General features: G+C 47.4%; 1 protein-coding gene across 1 annotated transcript in view; it reads right to left on the bottom strand.

Annotated features, from left to right (window-relative positions):
* The window catches only part of CCN6 (cellular communication network factor 6), a 32,060-nt gene extending 10,114 nt beyond the window's left edge, over window positions 1-21,946 (bottom strand). Inside the window, exons 1-3 of the mRNA XM_075597641.1 lie at window positions 21,836-21,946; window positions 16,536-16,827; window positions 14,022-14,264 (exon numbers count right to left, since the gene is read on the bottom strand). Of these exons, the coding sequence (XP_075453756.1) occupies window positions 14,022-14,264; window positions 16,536-16,827; window positions 21,836-21,886 (586 nt within the window). The 5' untranslated portion in view covers window positions 21,887-21,946. The remainder of the gene's footprint in view (window positions 1-14,021; window positions 14,265-16,535; window positions 16,828-21,835) is intronic.
* Window positions 21,947-22,228: the final 282 nt, after the last annotated feature.

Genomic DNA, 22,228 nt, shown 5'->3' with positions numbered 1-22,228 from the left:
TGCTCCTCGGCACTACCTGACTCGATTCCGCCACAAAGTCCCTTCTTTTCTCCAGTAGCTGGGCTTCTGGCTCTCCGACTCGAGCGCCCATTCCTTCTGGCAGCAGGTGATCGATTTCCGCTGCTCGACCGCAGAGGCGTGATCATCTCCCACTCGATGCCACTCTGGTCGTCTGGAATCTCCTCCTTGCACGCACGTGCCTCGGCGCCATCTTGGGTTGGGTCCCCAATCGGGACCTCTTCTTCCACGAGGACATCCGGCAACGCCCGTCTGCTACGCGATCCAGTCTGGCCCTGGATCCGCTCTTCTTTTACCACCACCACCCCCTGGGTCTGCGACGAGCACTGCGTTAGCTTACTATTTCGTAGTGTCGGGGTGGATCGACCTCCTTCCGAACCGCTAGTCACCACGGCAGTGGGACTCCGCCACTCGTGTTGTCTCAGCACTGGCGACACTCGACTCCGTGTCTCCACACCACGAGGGATAGCATCTCGCCAAGGTGTACCACTGGTATGGTACTCTGTCACTAAGTCCTGTGTATCCGCCAGCCTGGCACACTCCTCATCCGAGGACTCCAGCTTGGTGTTCGGCTGGGGTATCCCAGTAGGAGACCAGCGATGGGCTCCTTTTCGGTCACCCCTCCGATGACTGGTTTTCTCCTTTTTGAGAACCGGTCATGGTCCCTGTTCTTCGGGACCGGCATCCTCCTGCCACAATGCACCCGGAAGCTCCGCGGCCAACATCGGGGCATCGTCTTTGGCTTCCACAGCCTGTACCGGCACAAAAGTCGGCATGGGCCACAGGTACTGCAGTCCACAATGAGGGCATCGGGCCGCAGTGCCCACAGCTCCGCCCGGCAGTCTGCACTGCAGGCAGAGACACATCACCGTCTCCACACCCTCTACCCGGAGGATCAGGAAGCCTCCTGGAGCCGAGTAAGGATGTGTAGTGATCAAGGGACTCTGTTCCATTTTCTCAGAGACCCCAGCCATATTCACCAGAGGAGGTACTAGTTTCAGAGGTCTTTACTGGTCAATGGCTCTTCGCAACTGGAGTGCAGGGGCTGGTTTGACAACCCCTCCTCCTACTTTCTCCATCGGCATCCGGTGGAACTGCAAACCACTCCCCCTGGTTGAAACTAGGGGGATGTCTCGTAGACTTGTAGGCTGACCCAGCACAGTTGCAGAGTGAGTCATAGTCCATGAGGGCGCGGCTCCAGCTTTCACGCCAGACTCCCCAACAGGGTGGGGTTTTCTCGTTGGCGCCAATCCTGGCCAAAAACCAGCAAACTGCAAGGTTGCAAGACTTTCTGCAGCTGGCCCACGCGGTGTCCCGGGAACGCGGGAACCGCCATTTTGGTTAGTACTGTCTTTTTGCATCACATTTGAGGTAGCATTTGGTTGTTTGTATATCGAATGATAAGCAAGTCCATTTCGTTCCTCCCATCTAGTAACACTGTCGTCCTCACTTTTCTCGGGGGTATTATCCCAAGAGCACAAGCAGGACAAACACGGCGCAGCCGCAGCTCTCACGCCATTCCATAACAGGCTCACAAAAGTCTCTTCTGTAGCTTGTTCCTCATACTCGCACAGAACAGGTGCGATCTCTTCTTCGGCCTCCGTCCGCCATCCTGGACCATCTGCGCTGTGCAGATCCTCCATTCTTGCGGTTCTTTCTCGTCCTGTCCGCCATCCTGGACCTTCTGCGCTGTGCAGATCCTCCATTCTTGCGGTTCTTTCTCGATCTTTGAATACGGGGTTTTTGTACATGGAGCTCCGCTCTGCGGGGCAGCTACCACATCAGTACAATAAACATGCCTTGTGCACCACCTTGTGTACCTAACGTAGATCTGACTCGTGTTTGCACTACCTCAGGCTAGGCTCACTCTCGGTGTCTACTGTAACATTTTCCTCCAGTCTGTGCTCCTTGGTCAAGTGATCTGGAATGGAGACTAGAGTACTCTGGCTCTTCCATGCAGTACTCTGGGCGTCTACCTACTGTTGGTTAGCCTAGTGCGGACCCTTCCAGAATTCCTGCCCTAAGTTACCAGTTTACCCCTTCAGGCGTCCCCCCGCTAGCGCTACCCCAAGGTGACTAGAACAGCAATAGCCTCCCGCTCCAGACTCACTAACCACTAGCAGGATCCCAAGGCGTCTGTGCGGCCTGCAGCTCCAGCAGCTCCCCGACTACCAATGGTTCCGCCCCACGCAGCACAAAGTGGCAGCAGACACTCTCCCTGTTTCCTATTGTGTGCCTAGCAAGCCTGTCCTGTTAACAGGTCTCTCAGCAGCGCCTCCAAATGTAACGGCTGGACCCCCCTTGTCTGACCCACCCAATCTCACATTGGCCCGTGTGGTCTAACCGGTGCCCATTACGTGATCGTGTATGGTGGTGCACCTGCAAGTAACAGGACTCCTGAGTCTCCCGCTTGATGGTATTAGGGGATGTCATCAGGACAGGTAGCTGAGGTAGTGGTTACGAGTCCAACTTACTTCACGTGCAGCGCCTCCACCTCATCAGGATCTATGCTTCCGCAGGGAGATGGTCCTGGTGAGGAACTCCTTCTCGGTGGTGACTGCCACTGTTGAGTAATCTCACACTCACACAGTGGGAATATCTTTAACAAGGCCATCTTTATTGTAGATTTGGATGTAGCAGACTGCCCCATGCAGCTGCCGGCTCTAGGCGCACATTTCTCCGTGCTGTCCCTTTGCCAGGTACGCCCTCCCGTATTGAAGGGGGATTCCCTCTTCTCCTAGGGAGATCACCTCTGTGCCAGGTCCCTGGACACAGAGGGGCTTAAACAGACTTGATTGGTCAACCTGTACCGCTAGTTACTACACTAGGGTCACAAAGTGTTCCTACAATCCCTTATGCAGGAGTCATACACTTCACTAAATAATCTTCAACACAACTTACACTGGCGACACACTTTATTCGAGCTCGGCTAGTCCCACGAATTCGGGTATACCCGGGTGTATTGAGGTTTGTGACTGTTTTCTGCCCGAGTGCATTGAGGTATTTTCAGGCAGGGATTGAAGAATTTTATTCCCGCTGGCTGCAATACTGCACAGTATATATATATATACTGCATTACAATTCATGAATTTATGCCATCTGGTAGACACGCGAAGCATTGCAGCCTATTAAATCATAATCATTATCATTTAACAGATCAGCCGCCCGTCAGCCAGGCATGAACCCAGGCTGGGAAGGCAAACGTAACGGGGCTTGTCAGAGGTGAGAAGCGGCGCATTCCAGGTATCTGCCAGGTACATACTGGGTATTTGCTCGAATAAAGTGTGTCGGTGCAGTAACTGACAGTGTTGTGCCTTATATACTTCAGGAGGCAGGCACAGCTCTGATGTCACTATCCAGGGACTCAGAGCATACGGCCACTCCCCTCCATACATAGGGCACCTCACCAGGGTGTGAGGGAAAACCTCCATAACTACTGCTGGCAGGCCTGTACTTACCAGGGCTTACTGCCAACAAGGAAGAGGCCGGCAGTCCATTATTATGCATGGCTACATACTCCCCCTGGTGAATCCCCACCGTCCCGGCTGGGACCTAAATTTGGTGTACCTTACGCCAGGAAACACTGCAAAAGAACACACAAATGAAACGTCAAACATCATCACATTCTCATAATAATGTAAGGACATTTCGCTCACTGACCAGCAGGGAGCGCTAAAGAAAAGGCAGACCACTCAGGCCTCGTTCATTACAGTACACTACTTTATTCATGTAGATACTGCGTCCGATCTTCCAAACCCTCATTAGTTGGGAAACCCTCTGTTCAGCCTGAATTCCCTTAATGGCACCTCCCTTATTGACAATATAATACTCTATGTCAGTCCGGAGCCATCTCTCCCGATTATCCTCTATCTCTCTCATAAGAGGTTCGGGAAGATAAGGGTACTCAAGCCCATGAGACCTCTTATATTTTGCAACAATAGCTCGCTCTGCACGGCAGGCCCGGGTCAATTTAGCTTGTCCCGCCCTCTCCGGCAATACCCATGATAAGGGCTCGTCTGATTCCACGGGACCCTCTAATCCTTCAGAACCTTGGGGCGTAATTAATCCTTTCTTAATTTTGTCCCACCTCACTCGCAACTCCTTGAGGTACGCATCATCATTGAACTCCCCTGGAGCCCACCAATGGTCAACTATCCCATCCCTTTCTAAAATGAAACGGGTGCGATCTATCCACGCTACATACCCCTTGTATAGGGGCACCCACCATCTAGTCTCCCGTACTTCTTCCTGTCTGGATTCTAGTGGCTCTTCCTCTTCAGGCCCACCCGAAGATACCCCCGAAGTACCCTCAGAAGGTGTAACAATCCCCCGGTACTGTGATTTGTTCCCAACTGTAACACTTAACACACTAGGGCAATCACTAGATACCGACACGTGTCGGGAAATCCTCCCTCCTCCCACCGATCCCTCATCCGAAGTTCCCCAGTCCAGGCTTTCAGTCCGATCCTCGGAAGGACCCCGGGAATCCCCTGACTTCCCTAGACTAGAAGTGGACCCGAATGAAAAAGTGACGGGGACAGGGGCTTTAACTAGGGCCTTGGGGCTAACTTTGGGAGTGGACGGGGTTTGGGGACGGGACCGGACCGTGGGTATAGGCAGGGTTACGACCTGCTCCTCGGCACTACCTGACTCGATTCCGCCACAAAGTCCCTTCTTTTCTCCAGTAGCTGGGCTTCTGGCTCTCCGACTCGAGCGCCCATTCCTTCTGGCAGCAGGTGATCGATTTCCGCTGCTCGACCGCAGAGGCGTGATCATCTCCCACTCGATGCCACTCTGGTCGTCTGGAATCTCCTCCTTGCACGCACGTGCCTCGGCGCCATCTTGGGTTGGGTCCCCAATCGGGACCTCTTCTTCCACGAGGACATCCGGCAACGCCCGTCTGCTACGCGATCCAGTCTGGCCCTGGATCCGCTCTTCTTTTACCACCACCACCCCCTGGGTCTGCGACGAGCACTGCGTTAGCTTACTATTTCGTAGTGTCGGGGTGGATCGACCTCCTTCCGAACCGCTAGTCACCACGGCAGTGGGACTCCGCCACTCGTGTTGTCTCGGCACTGGCGACACTCGACTCCGTGTCTCCACACCACGAGGGATAGCATCTCGCCAAGGTGTACCACTGGTATGGTACTCTGTCACTAAGTCCTGTGTATCCGCCAGCCTGGCACACTCCTCATCCGAGGACTCCAGCTTGGTGTTCGGCTGGGGTATCCCAGTAGGAGACCAGCGATGGGCTCCTTTTCGGTCACCCCTCCGATGACTGGTTTTCTCCTTTTTGAGAACCGGTCATGGTCCCTGTTCTTCGGGACCGGCATCCTCCTGCCACAATGCACCCGGAAGCTCCGCGGCCAACATCGGGGCATCGTCTTTGGCTTCCACAGCCTGTACCGGCACAAAAGTCGGCATGGGCCACAGGTACTGCAGTCCACAATGAGGGCATCGGGCCGCAGTGCCCACAGCTCCGCCCGGCAGTCTGCACTGCAGGCAGAGACACATCACCGTCTCCACACCCTCTACCCGGAGGATTAGGAAGCCTCCTGGAGCCGAGTAAGGATGTGTAGTGATCAAGGGACTCTGTTCCATTTTCTCAGAGACCCCAGCCATATTCACCAGAGGAGGTACTAGTTTCAGAGGTCTTTACTGGTCAATGGCTCTTCGCAACTGGAGTGCAGGGGCTGGTTTGACAACCCCTCCTCCTACTTTCTCCATCGGCATCCGGTGGAACTGCAAACCACTCCCCCTGGTTGAAACTAGGGGGATGTCTCGTAGACTTGTAGGCTGACCCAGCACAGTTGCAGAGTGAGTCATAGTCCATGAGGGCGCGGCTCCAGCTTTCACGCCAGACTCCCCAACAGGGTGGGGTTTTCTCGTTGGCGCCAATCCTGGCCAAAAACCAGCAAACTGCAAGGTTGCAAGACTTTCTGCAGCTGGCCCACGCGGTGTCCCGGGAACGCGGGAACCGCCATTTTGGTTAGTACTGTCTTTTTGCATCACATTTGAGGTAGCATTTGGTTGTTTGTATATCGAATGATAAGCAAGTCCATTTCGTTCCTCCCATCTAGTAACACTGTCGTCCTCACTTTTCTCGGGGGTATTATCCCAAGAGCACAAGCAGGACAAACACGGCGCAGCCGCAGCTCTCACGCCATTCCATAACAGGCTCACAAAAGTCTCTTCTGTAGCTTGTTCCTCATACTCGCACAGAACAGGTGCGATCTCTTCTTCGGCCTCCGTCCGCCATCCTGGACCATCTGCGCTGTGCAGATCCTCCATTCTTGCGGTTCTTTCTCGTCCTGTCCGCCATCCTGGACCTTCTGCGCTGTGCAGATCCTCCATTCTTGCGGTTCTTTCTCGATCTTTGAATACGGGGTTTTTGTACATGGAGCTCCGCTCTGCGGGGCAGCTACCACATCAGTACAATAAACATGCCTTGTGCACCACCTTGTGTACCTAACGTAGATCTGACTCGTGTTTGCACTACCTCAGGCTAGGCTCACTCTCGGTGTCTACTGTAACATTTTCCTCCAGTCTGTGCTCCTTGGTCAAGTGATCTGGAATGGAGACTAGAGTACTCTGGCTCTTCCATGCAGTACTCTGGGCGTCTACCTACTGTTGGTTAGCCTAGTGCGGACCCTTCCAGAATTCCTGCCCTAAGTTACCAGTTTACCCCTTCAGGCGTCCCCCCGCTAGCGCTACCCCAAGGTGACTAGAACAGCAATAGCCTCCCGCTCCAGACTCACTAACCACTAGCAGGATCCCAAGGCGTCTGTGCGGCCTGCAGCTCCAGCAGCTCCCCGACTACCAATGGTTCCGCCCCACGCAGCACAAAGTGGCAGCAGACACTCTCCCTGTTTCCTATTGTGTGCCTAGCAAGCCTGTCCTGTTAACAGGTCTCTCAGCAGCGCCTCCAAATGTAACGGCTGGACCCCCCTTGTCTGACCCACCCAATCTCACATTGGCCCGTGTGGTCTAACCGGTGCCCATTACGTGATCGTGTATGGTGGTGCACCTGCAAGTAACAGGACTCCTGAGTCTCCCGCTTGATGGTATTAGGGGATGTCATCAGGACAGGTAGCTGAGGTAGTGGTTACGAGTCCAACTTACTTCACGTGCAGCGCCTCCACCTCATCAGGATCTATGCTTCCGCAGGGAGATGGTCCTGGTGAGGAACTCCTTCTCGGTGGTGACTGCCACTGTTGAGTAATCTCACACTCACACAGTGGGAATATCTTTAACAAGGCCATCTTTATTGTAGATTTGGATGTAGCAGACTGCCCCATGCAGCTGCCGGCTCTAGGCGCACATTTCTCCGTGCTGTCCCTTTGCCAGGTACGCCCTCCCGTATTGAAGGGGGATTCCCTCTTCTCCTAGGGAGATCACCTCTGTGCCAGGTCCCTGGACACAGAGGGGCTTAAACAGACTTGATTGGTCAACCTGTACCGCTAGTTACTACACTAGGGTCACAAAGTGTTCCTACAATCCCTTATGCAGGAGTCATACACTTCACTAAATAATCTTCAACACAACTTAACTGACAGTGTTGTGCCTTATATACTTCAGGAGGCAGGCACAGCTCTGATGTCACTATCCAGGGACTCAGAGCATACGGCCACTCCCCTCCATACATAGGGCACCTCACCAGGGTGTGAGGGAAAACCTCCATAACTACTGCTGGCAGGCCTGTACTTACCAGGGCTTACTGCCAACAAGGAAGAGGCCGGCAGTCCATTATTATGCATGGCTACATACTCCCCCTGGTGAATCCCCACCGTCCCGGCTGGGACCTAAATTTGGTGTACCTTGCGCCAGGAAACACTGCAAAAGAACACACAAATGAAACGTCAAACATCATCACATTCTCATAATAATGTAAGGACATTTCGCTCACTGACCAGCAGGGAGCGCTAAAGAAAAGGCAGACCACTCAGGCCTCGTTCATTACAGTACACTACTTTATTCATGTAGATACTGCGTCCGATCTTCCAAACCCTCATTAGTTGGGAAACCCTCTGTTCAGCCTGAATTCCCTTAATGGCACCTCCCTTATTGACAATATAATACTCTATGTCAGTCCGGAGCCATCTCTCCCGATTATCCTCTATCTCTCTCATAAGAGGTTCGGGAAGATAAGGGTACTCAAGCCCATGAGACCTCTTATATTTTGCAACAATAGCTCGCTCTGCACGGCAGGCCCGGGTCAATTTAGCTTGTCCCGCACTCTCCGGCAATACCCATGATAAGGGCTCGTCTGATTCCACGGGACCCTCTAATCCTTCAGAACCTTGGGGCGTAATTAATCCTTTCTTAATTTTGTCCCACCTCACTCGCAACTCCTTGAGGTACGCATCATCATTGAACTCCCCTGGAGCCCACCAATGGTCAACTATCCCATCCCTTTCTAAAATGAAACGGGTGCGATCTATCCACGCTACATACCCCTTGTATAGGGGCACCCACCATCTAGTCTCCCGTACTTCTTCCTGTCTGGATTCTAGTGGCTCTTCCTCTTCAGGCCCACCCGAAGATACCCCCGAAGTACCCTCAGAAGGTGTAACAATCCCCCGGTACTGTGATTTGTTCCCAACTGTAACACTTAACACACTAGGGCAATCACTAGATACCGACACGTGTCGGGAAATCCTCCCTCCTCCCACCGATCCCTTATCCGAAGTTCCCCAGTCCAGGCTTTCAGTCCGATCCTCGGAAGGACCCCGGGAATCCCCTGACTTCCCTAGACTAGAAGTGGACCCGAATGAAAAAGTGACGGGGACAGGGGCTTTAACTAGGGCCTTGGGGCTAACTTTGGGAGTGGACGGGGTTTGGGGACGGGACCGGACCGTGGGTATAGGCAGGGTTACGACCTGCTCCTCGGCACTACCTGACTCGATTCCGCCACAAAGTCCCTTCTTTTCTCCAGTAGCTGGGCTTCTGGCTCTCCGACTCGAGCGCCCATTCCTTCTGGCAGCAGGTGATCGATTTCCGCTGCTCGACCGCAGAGGCGTGATCATCTCCCACTCGATGCCACTCTGGTCGTCTGGAATCTCCTCCTTGCACGCACGTGCCTCGGCGCCATCTTGGGTTGGGTCCCCAATCGGGACCTCTTCTTCCACGAGGACATCCGGCAACGCCCGTCTGCTACGCGATCCAGTCTGGCCCTGGATCCGCTCTTCTTTTACCACCACCACCCCCTGGGTCTGCGACGAGCACTGCGTTAGCTTACTATTTCGTAGTGTCGGGGTGGATCGACCTCCTTCCGAACCGCTAGTCACCACGGCAGTGGGACTCCGCCACTCGTGTTGTCTCGGCACTGGCGACACTCGACTCCGTGTCTCCACACCACGAGGGATAGCATCTCGCCAAGGTGTACCACTGGTATGGTACTCTGTCACTAAGTCCTGTGTATCCGCCAGCCTGGCACACTCCTCATCCGAGGACTCCAGCTTGGTGTTCGGCTGGGGTATCCCAGTAGGAGACCAGCGATGGGCTCCTTTTCGGTCACCCCTCCGATGACTGGTTTTCTCCTTTTTGAGAACCGGTCATGGTCCCTGTTCTTCGGGACCGGCATCCTCCTGCCACAATGCACCCGGAAGCTCCGCGGCCAACATCGGGGCATCGTCTTTGGCTTCCACAGCCTGTACCGGCACAAAAGTCGGCATGGGCCACAGGTACTGCAGTCCACAATGAGGGCATCGGGCCGCAGTGCCCACAGCTCCGCCCGGCAGTCTGCACTGCAGGCAGAGACACATCACCGTCTCCACACCCTCTACCCGGAGGATCAGGAAGCCTCCTGGAGCCGAGTAAGGATGTGTAGTGATCAAGGGACTCTGTTCCATTTTCTCAGAGACCCCAGCCATATTCACCAGAGGAGGTACTAGTTTCAGAGGTCTTTACTGGTCAATGGCTCTTCGCAACTGGAGTGCAGGGGCTGGTTTGACAACCCCTCCTCCTACTTTCTCCATCGGCATCCGGTGGAACTGCAAACCACTCCCCCTGGTTGAAACTAGGGGGATGTCTCGTAGACTTGTAGGCTGACCCAGCACAGTTGCAGAGTGAGTCATAGTCCATGAGGGCGCGGCTCCAGCTTTCACGCCAGACTCCCCAACAGGGTGGGGTTTTCTCGTTGGCGCCAATCCTGGCCAAAAACCAGCAAACTGCAAGGTTGCAAGACTTTCTGCAGCTGGCCCACGCGGTGTCCCGGGAACGCGGGAACCGCCATTTTGGTTAGTACTGTCTTTTTGCATCACATTTGAGGTAGCATTTGGTTGTTTGTATATCGAATGATAAGCAAGTCCATTTCGTTCCTCCCATCTAGTAACACTGTCGTCCTCACTTTTCTCGGGGGTATTATCCCAAGAGCACAAGCAGGACAAACACGGCGCAGCCGCAGCTCTCACGCCATTCCATAACAGGCTCACAAAAGTCTCTTCTGTAGCTTGTTCCTCATACTCGCACAGAACAGGTGCGATCTCTTCTTCGGCCTCCGTCCGCCATCCTGGACCATCTGCGCTGTGCAGATCCTCCATTCTTGCGGTTCTTTCTCGTCCTGTCCGCCATCCTGGACCTTCTGCGCTGTGCAGATCCTCCATTCTTGCGGTTCTTTCTCGATCTTTGAATACGGGGTTTTTGTACATGGAGCTCCGCTCTGCGGGGCAGCTACCACATCAGTACAATAAACATGCCTTGTGCACCACCTTGTGTACCTAACGTAGATCTGACTCGTGTTTGCACTACCTCAGGCTAGGCTCACTCTCGGTGTCTACTGTAACATTTTCCTCCAGTCTGTGCTCCTTGGTCAAGTGATCTGGAATGGAGACTAGAGTACTCTGGCTCTTCCATGCAGTACTCTGGGCGTCTACCTACTGTTGGTTAGCCTAGTGCGGACCCTTCCAGAATTCCTGCCCTAAGTTACCAGTTTACCCCTTCAGGCGTCCCCCCGCTAGCGCTACCCCAAGGTGACTAGAACAGCAATAGCCTCCCGCTCCAGACTCACTAACCACTAGCAGGATCCCAAGGCGTCTGTGCGGCCTGCAGCTCCAGCAGCTCCCCGACTACCAATGGTTCCGCCCCACGCAGCACAAAGTGGCAGCAGACACTCTCCCTGTTTCCTATTGTGTGCCTAGCAAGCCTGTCCTGTTAACAGGTCTCTCAGCAGCGCCTCCAAATGTAACGGCTGGACCCCCCTTGTCTGACCCACCCAATCTCACATTGGCCCGTGTGGTCTAACCGGTGCCCATTACGTGATCGTGTATGGTGGTGCACCTGCAAGTAACAGGACTCCTGAGTCTCCCGCTTGATGGTATTAGGGGATGTCATCAGGACAGGTAGCTGAGGTAGTGGTTACGAGTCCAACTTACTTCACGTGCAGCGCCTCCACCTCATCAGGATCTATGCTTCCGCAGGGAGATGGTCCTGGTGAGGAACTCCTTCTCGGTGGTGACTGCCACTGTTGAGTAATCTCACACTCACACAGTGGGAATATCTTTAACAAGGCCATCTTTATTGTAGATTTGGATGTAGCAGACTGCCCCATGCAGCTGCCGGCTCTAGGCGCACATTTCTCCGTGCTGTCCCTTTGCCAGGTACGCCCTCCCGTATTGAAGGGGGATTCCCTCTTCTCCTAGGGAGATCACCTCTGTGCCAGGTCCCTGGACACAGAGGGGCTTAAACAGACTTGATTGGTCAACCTGTACCGCTAGTTACTACACTAGGGTCACAAAGTGTTCCTACAATCCCTTATGCAGGAGTCATACACTTCACTAAATAATCTTCAACACAACTTAACTGACAGTGTTGTGCCTTATATACTTCAGGAGGCAGGCACAGCTCTGATGTCACTATCCAGGGACTCAGAGCATACGGCCACTCCCCTCCATACATAGGGCACCTCACCAGGGTGTGAGGGAAAACCTCCATAACTACTGCTGGCAGGCCTGTACTTACCAGGGCTTACTGCCAACAAGGAAGAGGTCTGCAGTCCATTATTATGCATGGCTACACATATTTTGAAGGATAAGGGTTTATCTGAGCAAGTAATAAATACTGTACCATTTGTTCTAAGATGGTCGTAACGTCAAACATATATTACAGAATATGGACAATATTTTTCAAATGGACACAATATCTACGAAAAACAGATGTCCATTCTAGTATTTTTCTTACATGATGGTTTCAACAAAGGCCTCAAACCAGCAACGCTTAAGGGCAGCATTTCAGCTCTTGTCATTTCAAATACCATTCGCTTCAGAAGAGCTTACTGTATTGTCCACTTTTGCAAGAGCTACAGTATCTCGAGAATGAATCCCAGAATAAATTTGCCAATACCTTCTAGGGGCCTTAATCTAGTTCAACAGCAGTTGTCGCCAGTCACACCATTCAAAGCTCTGCAAGAAATTTAATTAAACGTAATTCTCATGGCAATTACATCAGCCCGAAGGGTGGAAGAACTACAATGCAAGCGCTTTCCTCTAAAACTCTCTATTTAAAATTCTCTCAAGATAAAGTAGTGTAACTCGTCCTTGCCCGGCCCAAAGGAGTGTTACGTTGAGGTAGTGTTATTTAGGCATACGTGCTGAGTGTGGTTGGGTTAAGTTTCTCAGGGTGCTGGCATCCGTACAGGCTGGTGTAGTAAGCATTTATGGAATGAAGGGCACCAGGAACTTCATTCAGACAAACAATTCTTCATTCATTATTGTAGACATTCATACGTCTTCCCTGGGGGCTCAATCAGCACTTCAGGAAGGCGCATGGCTTTTCACCTTTCCATACATTTTGGGTGGATAAATGGCAATCCCTTGCATGTAGACATGAGGTTTGCTAGCACCCTACCAGAACTCTATGCTGGGGTGCCCCTTCTATCACGGTACCCAAATCCTGTCATCCTGTGCAGGTCCCTCCTAGTCTCCACTTCGGCTTCCCATAGTGCTATTTGGGCTTGTACTTAGGCAGAACCTATATGATACTCTGTGGCCGTTCTCGAGGAATCTCCTGCCATGGGTATCATGCACAGCCTCTTTGTTGGGCATTTCTGGCCCTGTCTTCAGAAGAGGACACTTTCCCTAACGGAAAATAATAAAAGGTGACCACTCAGCCTAAACACTTAGTTGCACATTTAAAGAACAATCAATATATACAGTGAGACCCCTCTACCTCTTGTCCTCCAGTCAGACATGATGCATACCTTCATGGTTACCCAGTATGGTTACTGGGGAGTTATTAATTCAAATCTTTAAGGATCTATTATGCCAGTTATATATCACAATTCAATATACATCTGGCATCTTTTATAATAAAGATCGAAATGATTAAAACATTTTATAAAAAATGCAAAAAATATTATCTGCATTTTTTTTTTGGTTTCGCTAATTTCTTGGCTGCTTCTTCCCACAAGGAGTGTGCCAATATTATATATATATATTTTTTTTTAAGTAAGTATTTAAATATTTTGGTGGAAGAGATCTGAGACTTTTTCCGAATCCAAAACTGCATTTTCAGAATTGTTTGAATATGGCCCTTTGTTGCAAGTTGCAATATCTTTAAAGGAACCAAGATCAGAGTTCTTCATAGATGAACACACACATTCCCAGTAAGCTCTAACTCCAACTCATAGATGAAATTATACTGTACAGAGCTTTTGCAACCTCTCCGGTCTCTTCATGTATACACATCACAACATACACTTCAACAGGACCATTACAGCTACTAGAACTTTGATCTACTCTAGAGACAGAACGTCTCTGCTAGCTAAAAGACCAGTTAGATTTCTAGTTATCCACGGTTTGTATTAAATTGTGTTTTGATTTTCCTTTGTGTTACATCATTACGATAGTCTCACTATGCTCTAAGCCAGTTTGGAGATCTCGCTTTGTTATACAGACGCAAAAAATTATCTGTACAGTATGTTAGATTTGCTGGACCAAAGCACAGGGGGTTCACAATATGTTCTAAAACTTAACGTGAACATATAGAAAAAACAAATATATACATACCTGGTATAAATTTGAGGCCAGTCATATGATATTTCTCTAGGGCAGCTGCACAGTTTGATTGCTCTGACTTTTTTCTCTGGCCTGTAGACTCTGCACACTGACTTTCTTCTTGCTTTGAAGAGACCATAGGGGTACATCCAATTGTATCACTTACACAGAGACATATATAAAAGGGATTTGGTTGGAAAGACTGTCCATTTTGGTAAAGCACCCCATTGAGCTCACATCCAACAGCTAGCATATCTGTAAATGATAATAGGATTGGGTAGCATTACTTTATTGCATAATCTGCAATAATATAATCACGACTTGTGCTACTGTATGTAGACACATACATTACATTGATATTGGCTACGTGTAGTAATTTAATGTCCCTAACATGCATTAGTTATGGACTTATTCTAAAAGGTCTGATAAAATATGTGGCGAGATCTGTTGTTAAGATAACATCATAACTCAACACATTCGTTTTCACCAACGCATTAATTACATTCCAAACATCAGTGCTAGCAACAACAAAAAACCTTTGTACTGTATGTCTTCTATCTGCTATTACTTATGTTGAGATCATCTTCTCACATGAACATGGTTTTGTTGTTATATATGTTGGTTCACATGTGCCCTCTTTTTTTTTATTCATGCCCCTTTACCTAGTCCAGGTTATGAAGACAGCATTAAACCATGTGGCGATGCAAAACCACTCTTTAAACAAAAGACAATATAGAACTCGAAAAAGTGCAGTCCAAATTAATGAAGGGGGTGGAAGGTCTGATTTATGAAGACAGATTTATGAGGAAACATTTCATTTACAGAGACCATAACATGGTGACATTTAAAATCCTTTATCAAAAAATAAATAAACAGTATGTGATCAACAAAGACACCATTTCAGAAAGGCAGATTTTAGTCAATTAAGGAAGAATCTACAAGGTATGAATTAGGATGAAGCTTTTGAAGGAAATAATGTGGAAGATAAATAAGTATGTTAGTGAGTGTCTTCTCTTGGGTAATAAATATAAAAGAAACCGATCCAAACCAATGTGGATAAAAAAGTAGGTAGGGGAAGAAACGGAAAGAGCAACAGCTATTTGGATTGTTAGTCAGAAGAAACACATGCATCATTTAAGAATTATAAGGAATATTACAAAAGTGGCAGAATTAGCCAAAATTGAAAGTGAAAAAATCTACTATATATTTTGGAAAGTTGTTTGTTCGCTATTCATTTCGACACCTCTTAAGATATCGTAAACACATTTTGCATGTTGGTTCCTGAAATAAGGAGCAGATTTTTATTTCTTTGAAAATTGGATACATTCTATTTTTAATTCTATGAGTTATTACAAATACTCTGACAAGCAAGTCATCCACTGGGCATTGTACCATGTAGGCTATGTATCTGGCACGTGACATCATACTGGTGACATCATAATACACATACAGTAGCCTGGTGGTAGATAAGGGGAGTCAGATAGCTATAAAGTTTACACAGAAAGCTGACAAAGAAAGAAAGAGCAGAAGTCAGCTGTCACATGAGGAGAAATTAAGAATGCTTCAAAAGCTATTAAAGGAAAGGGATTTGAGGGAGAGAGATGAGGAGGGGAAGGATGAGATTGGTTTCTTAGAATTCCTGGGCGATGCCAAGTACTTTCAACTAGTAACAAATAGAGTAGAAAAGCAAATATAGAACCCTTTCAGTGTTAGATGGGCAGGGAAATTATTGGGGATAAGGAGAAAGTAGAGGTATTAAACACGTTTGCCTATGTATACAGGAGGAGCCAGTGACAAAAATAATACAAAAAGAGGAAGCCACAGCCTCAACATTAACTAACATTTGTTAACACAGGAAGAAGTGCAGCAGCTACTCAGCAGCTGGGGTAGCTCACACTGCTAGAGCTGCCCAGAAGAGCAAAGGTTATGGGTTCTAATCCTGTTGAGCCTGACACAATTACCAAATTGCTCAGGTGTGCTCCTTTTTGAACACGGCTCTCTCACTATGTTATTTGGAGAGAGGTAAAGGGGATATATATATAGAGAGAGAGTGAGAACTTGAGACTCTAGTAAAATAGGTCTCTCTCTCCCTCCTCCCTCCCCCAATGGTGGATTCCACAAAATCTTGACAGTGGATTCCGAGGTACCCGGCTGGATTTCTTTGTAGTGGCTAATCTGCCTTTGGATCAGATTTTGGTAAAACCCATACTGGATTTGGATTTGGAAAAATCCATGGAGTGGATTTCGATTGTCTCGCCCATCTCTAGTAAATATAAATATATCATTAGTATCTTAGCCAAATAAATTTAACTTGATGGACATACAGTATGTATTGTTTCAACCTAATCTACTATCTAAATGTAACCGGTGTCACCAAATGTTTAGAGGGCAGGATTCATTGTACTATCTCTTTAAATGTTCAGATCCTTTCCGTTTGTGATGATATGGTACAACTGCTAAGATTAATAAAATACGTCGATCGTATTGCATATTACTGTGCCAAGAGAATATAGAAAAGTAACTTACATTTACAAACTCCAACTTCATACTTAGGCCTGTCAGCGGAATAGTCACAATACAGGCCTTTGTGATGGTCACACACATCTGCTTCATTACAGCTTTCCTCTGACTGTTTAGCACAGGTTTTACAGCATCCACAGCCATCCTTCATCAGGCTCACTCCCAATGGGCAGGTGCGCCCTTGTAAGCATTTGCATGGCCAATGGCAAAACTCTCTGCGTTGGAGGGCTTCTGACTCGGCCACTTTTTCCCCAGTCATCAGTGCCAATTTTACATTCTCTTGAGCACTGCAGAGAAACTTAGACATCGCATTACTATCTGAGGATGTAATAGTTAAATTTTGAAATATATGAACTAAAGGGTGCTATTTAACTAGACACGTACCGGCACCAGAAGACACTTTCTGACTTCAGTGTCTCCCCTTTTCCATCCTTAGTTCATCATCTCATCTCATCTTTTTGTTTATCATTTCCACCCCACTATTGCTTATTCCTCTCCCATGGAATCCACCTTGAACTGTGGATCCATGTGTATCCATTCCTCCTCTCTGAACCAGTATGCCCCATTATCCTCTGGCGCTCTAATCCCCATTCATGGTTTATCATCCTACTCTCCAGAACCCGCTCTTTTCAGCACCTCTGGACACAATCTCACTCTCTCACTGACTGCTCTGCAAATGTCTCCTTTCCTGCCTCCATTCTGCCCTCTCACACATTTAAGAACACTACTTTTCTACACTAGTTAATCCTCACAAATCTAATCCATGACTACTTTTCTCTTTTGACTCTTTCACTCTCTTTCAACATGTTCCTACCTGCTCTCTCAACAAATACCCCAACACTTTGCGTACTACCTTTACAGTAGGTGAAGGTAGATCTAATCCATCAAGACACCCCCCTTGTATGTCATACTCCTCTCCTTAATAACATCCTCCTCTCTATGCTAGACTCACCTTTCACAGAATCGGAACTGTCTCAGCTACTACCCTCCCCTTCCACTGCGTGAACCGTGACCCCATTCACCTCATGCAGACTCTTACTGTACTTCCACTCTACTTCCTAAACATAGACAGATTTTCAACTCCTAACTCTGCTCAGGTACCTTTTATCTCTGCTTTCAAACATGCAATAGTCACACCTATCCTCAAAAACACCTTGGATCATACTTCCCCTCTAACAATCGCTGTGTTTCTTTTCTGCCTTTTGCATCTGATATTCGTTAACATCTTATCTATTCATGCTTACTCAATTTCCTCAGCCCCTTACTCTCTTATACCCGTTGCAATTTGTCTTCCAAACATCTCATTCTACTAAAACTGCTCTCACTATGGTATTAAATTATAACCACAATGCCAAATCGCAAGGGAGCGCTTTTAAGTTTGCTTAACCCCTTTGCTGCTTTTGTTGGCCAACTAACAATTCTTCACTCTCTTAGAATCTGTAACAAAGACATCTCCTGGTTGCAGGGACGCAATCAGAAGTTCTAATTGGGGGGATCAGTTTTTACCAGCCCTCCGCATTGACGTTGTGATGTCTTGACGTCGCTGCATCGTCATGACGTTGCTGCGTCAGGTAAAGTTGCATTGTCATGGCAATGCATCACCATGTGACGTTGCTGCGTTATGTGACCACGCATTGTCATGGCAATGTGTCGGCATGTGACGTTGTGTCACCATGATGCCACAACGTCAATGAGAAGGGTTACTCTCCTACAGAAACTCCGCTCTCTCTCCTGGTTCATTGCCGTGGGGAAGAGCATTGGTTTCTGTAAGCACGATACCAATTCTTGGGGATTGAAAATGCAACCCCTTAGTTGCGCCCCCTTAGTTGCGCCACTGCCTGGTTCACCTCTTGTCTTTCCAACCGCTCGTTTGTGTTTCTATTGATAGCTCTTTTTCTTGTCCTGTTTGTTGTTGTGCCTTAGTGCTCTGTCCTGGGTTTACTCTTTTTTTCTATGTACACTAAATTGTTAGTATCATTAGCTCCTTTTGCTTCAATATCACCTCTATGCAGATGACATACAACTCTATCTTTCAACTTCTAACCTTACTCCTCCCCTTCAGTCCAAAATCAATGACTGTCTCTCGGCTTTTTCATGCTGGATGGCCCTCTTGTACCAGAAATGTAACATGTTTTAATCAGAGCTCATTATAATCCCACCTAAACCAGGCCCACTTCCTCCATTTTCTGTCAGTCAATAGTACTACCATTCATCTAGTCTCCCAAGCACGATGGGGGTGTAATATTTTATGCTTCCCTTTCCTACTCCTGTCACATTCCTACTGTTGTTAAATCTTGCCGATGTATCCTCTGCAACATTGACAGAATCCACCCTTTCCTCTGTTGCTCTACAACTAAAACTCTCATTATCTCCCAACATGACTATTATAACCTTCTCCTCTCTGTCCTTCCTGCCTCCCAACTCCATACTTGACAATCTATTCAAAATGCTGCTGCTAGTTACCTCACTCTTTCCACGGTCTGTCTCTGCTTCTCTCCTTCTAGGTTCCCCATCAAACTCTGTATTAACTATAAAATTCTTCATGTCTCCTTCAAGGTTTCACATTTTTAGACTCCCTCCTACATCTCAGCTCTAATCTGATGCTCCATTTTGGTGATATCTGTTTAATCTCTGCTCCATTTGTCTCAAGAGCAGTGGTGCACAAACTGGGGGGCGCGAGATTTCTTTGGGGGTGAGGGGGCAGCGGGGCGTGCTGAAGAGCTCAGGGCCTCTGTAACTCACTTACCTGAATTCAGCCGGCTTCGGGCGACGCGTGATGCCGGATTAAAGGTAACGGGGGGGTGCGGCACTGGGGGAGAGCAGGCAGGGGGCGCAGCTGAGAAAGTTTGCACACCTTTGCTCTAGAGCACTCTTACGTCTAAATCCTTTCACACTTTTGACCCCCTACTTGTCTTTCTTCCCCCACCCCAACTTGTCTGACTTCTCCAACTCCACACCAATGCACATTACTCCTCACCCCCATATCTTCAAGTAACACCTGAGATCTCAGCTCTTCAGCTAAGCTTTTGGTTAGTTTAGGCCTGTTGCTATTTCTCTCACTTCTGACTTCTGAAACACTTACAATACGCTTCATACTTTATTTGCTTCTATTGTAGTCTAAGTCTTTGATTATTCAATTTAAATTGTAAGCTCTGTAGGGTAGGGAATCACTGATTCCCATTGTTAACTTCCTGTTTAATGCCCTTGTGACATTTTTTGTTATTGTCTCCCTGTCCTGTCTTGCTATTTCTGTAAAGATCTGTGTACATTGGTGGCACTATATAAATAAACATATACAGTACATACATACAATACATACATACAACATTTAGGCGTTCTCAATTAAACACTGAATATGCCACAGACCACACTGTTGTGTGATCTATGGCTATGGCCCTTAGAGCAGTGGTCTCAGGAAACCCAGCTTCACCAAGAAATTCAGTGGGTGTGCGTAGTTTAAAAAAATGAATGAGTTACAGTATTGATGTGCTATTCCCAAAACATAGGAATGAAAAACAATTCTCAAGAGGGAAAGAAGGCAGAGATATAGAAAACCACACACTAGGCTAGGTTCTTATAACATCACTAGTAGGCTCAAAAGGGCAATATCGTAGAGGTATACTGGTATTCACTAAAGCACAATAGCAATTATTGTGTGTTAACCATCACTCAAGTAAATTGTCGTTAATGAGAGATAATGGCTACCATTAGGTCTAATGTCAGGTATGAAGCTGTGAAGTTGAATCACTCTAGGTTTGAGCGGTTAATTCATGTTTATGTAAATTAGGAACATGTACACTTCAGGTTACTCCCTGAACCTCCAAAACCAATTAAAATGGAGAAAAGATCAGTAGGCAATGGTGATCTTGATAAAGTGATTTGATCAGTACAGTTTGAGTGAGTAATACACTATCTTGTTTACATCACCAACATCCAGCCTAGTTTGTTTATGAGGTTCTCTTCTCTTTTCATAATTGCACAGTCTAACAGATGTTAATAATATGGATTTTTTTTTTGACTAGTGACACCTACAGTATAAATATCAATATGTCCATATTGGGCAGTCTATTGTTGTATCTAACTGTGGATGCACAGAAAAAAATGTCCATTGAAATAACCACATATAATGCTCTAATAACCAATGCATGTACTCCCACTGTTTCTGTTAGTGTCCCTCCATGCCAAGTAAATTGTAAACTCTTTGGGGCACGGACTCCTTTATCCGAATGTTAAAATTATGTATTGATGCCCATATCCTATCTGTATTATATCCCCTGTATTATAAATGTGCTGTAAAAATTGTAAAGCAATACTACACGTACTGCTTGGTGCTAAAAAAAAAGAAAAAAAATGGCAAGTACTGTATGTATTTGATGTCTGTTTTATTTCTGGTAATTTCTGCAAACTGAAAAATACTTATTTTAAGTAACTGTCAGTTTTATACCACAGAATGCAAAGCAAAACAGCATTTTACAGTGATATGACATCATTTTTTCAGCTGTGCATGTGTCACAAATATTTTTAATATGATAAGGGAACTGCTGCACACCTATAATAAGCAAATATATTAAATACACATTCCGGTGCTCCTGGTTCAGGATTCTCTGTGCGGTAATCCAATAATCACTGGAAATGGTGGAAAGAACAGGGCGCTGCGGATTTTAGAATGCCAATTTATTGCCAATAGATATGACGTGACGTTTCGGCCTCACATGGCATTTATCAAAAGCAAATGGCACGATGCCATGTGAGGCCGAAATGTCACATCGTATCTATTGGCAATAAATTGGCATTCTAAAATCCGCAGCGCCCTGTTCTTTCCACCATTTACAAATATTTTTTTAAATCAGTATTTTAAAGGAGGACGGATTTACAGATATACAGCTCTTTTTTTGATCTGACATCTCAAGTGCAAAAATGATTGGGAAGCTTGACAGTTGCAGCTGGATTTGGACTGTCCGCATTTGGTATTAGAGGAAGGAAAATGTTTCTGACTGGGTGCTCTGTTCTTTTTTTGAACATAGAGCGTAGTGTAAATCAGCAAGAATTCCTCTCTAGAGTGCACTTTTCAGAAAAAGTACCGTTCTTTATAGGCACCCTTCAAAAATAGAAAGAGAGAAGCAGACAAAAGGGGTGAAAGATTCCACATGTTGTCGGAACTTACTGTAAGTAAGCTGAGGTTTTGCTGAGTAGGGGAAAATGTCCGCCTGTCAGCAAGGCCCTTTCACACCGTTTATTTTTCAATAAAGTAGTTGCTAATTCTGCTAGAAGAGAAAAAAAAATGAACTGAGGGCAGGTGAACTTACCTGTTGAGAGTATGTAGTGAGGATAGTGAAAAGGAGCCACTGCATGTCCATATAGAGGGAGAAATATAACTGAGAGATAGCAACACGGCTCAGCTGAATATGAGAGAACACACAAAGCTCTCCTCTGTCTTCACTGCCAGCCTTACCTTCCTCTCTGCACACATACACACACACACACACACACACATACGTATTTATATATATATTTATATTCAGGCGCACAGTCCTCAGCGTCATGTACCCACTGACTGATGAAGCTTCAGACTAACTTTTTCATTTCATTTTCTTTGCAGTTTCCTTCAATTTGTTTATATCCCCTTAATCAAAGTAAGGCCATTTTGAGCAGGTCTAATGTTTGGTAAAGAATGTTAGTTTATGCAAACATCTGGGCAA

Source organism: Ascaphus truei, chromosome 4, assembly GCF_040206685.1.
Source record: "Ascaphus truei isolate aAscTru1 chromosome 4, aAscTru1.hap1, whole genome shotgun sequence".
Classification (NCBI taxonomy): Eukaryota; Metazoa; Chordata; class Amphibia; order Anura; family Ascaphidae; genus Ascaphus; species Ascaphus truei.
This window is presented reverse-complemented; position numbering and strand designations above follow the sequence as displayed.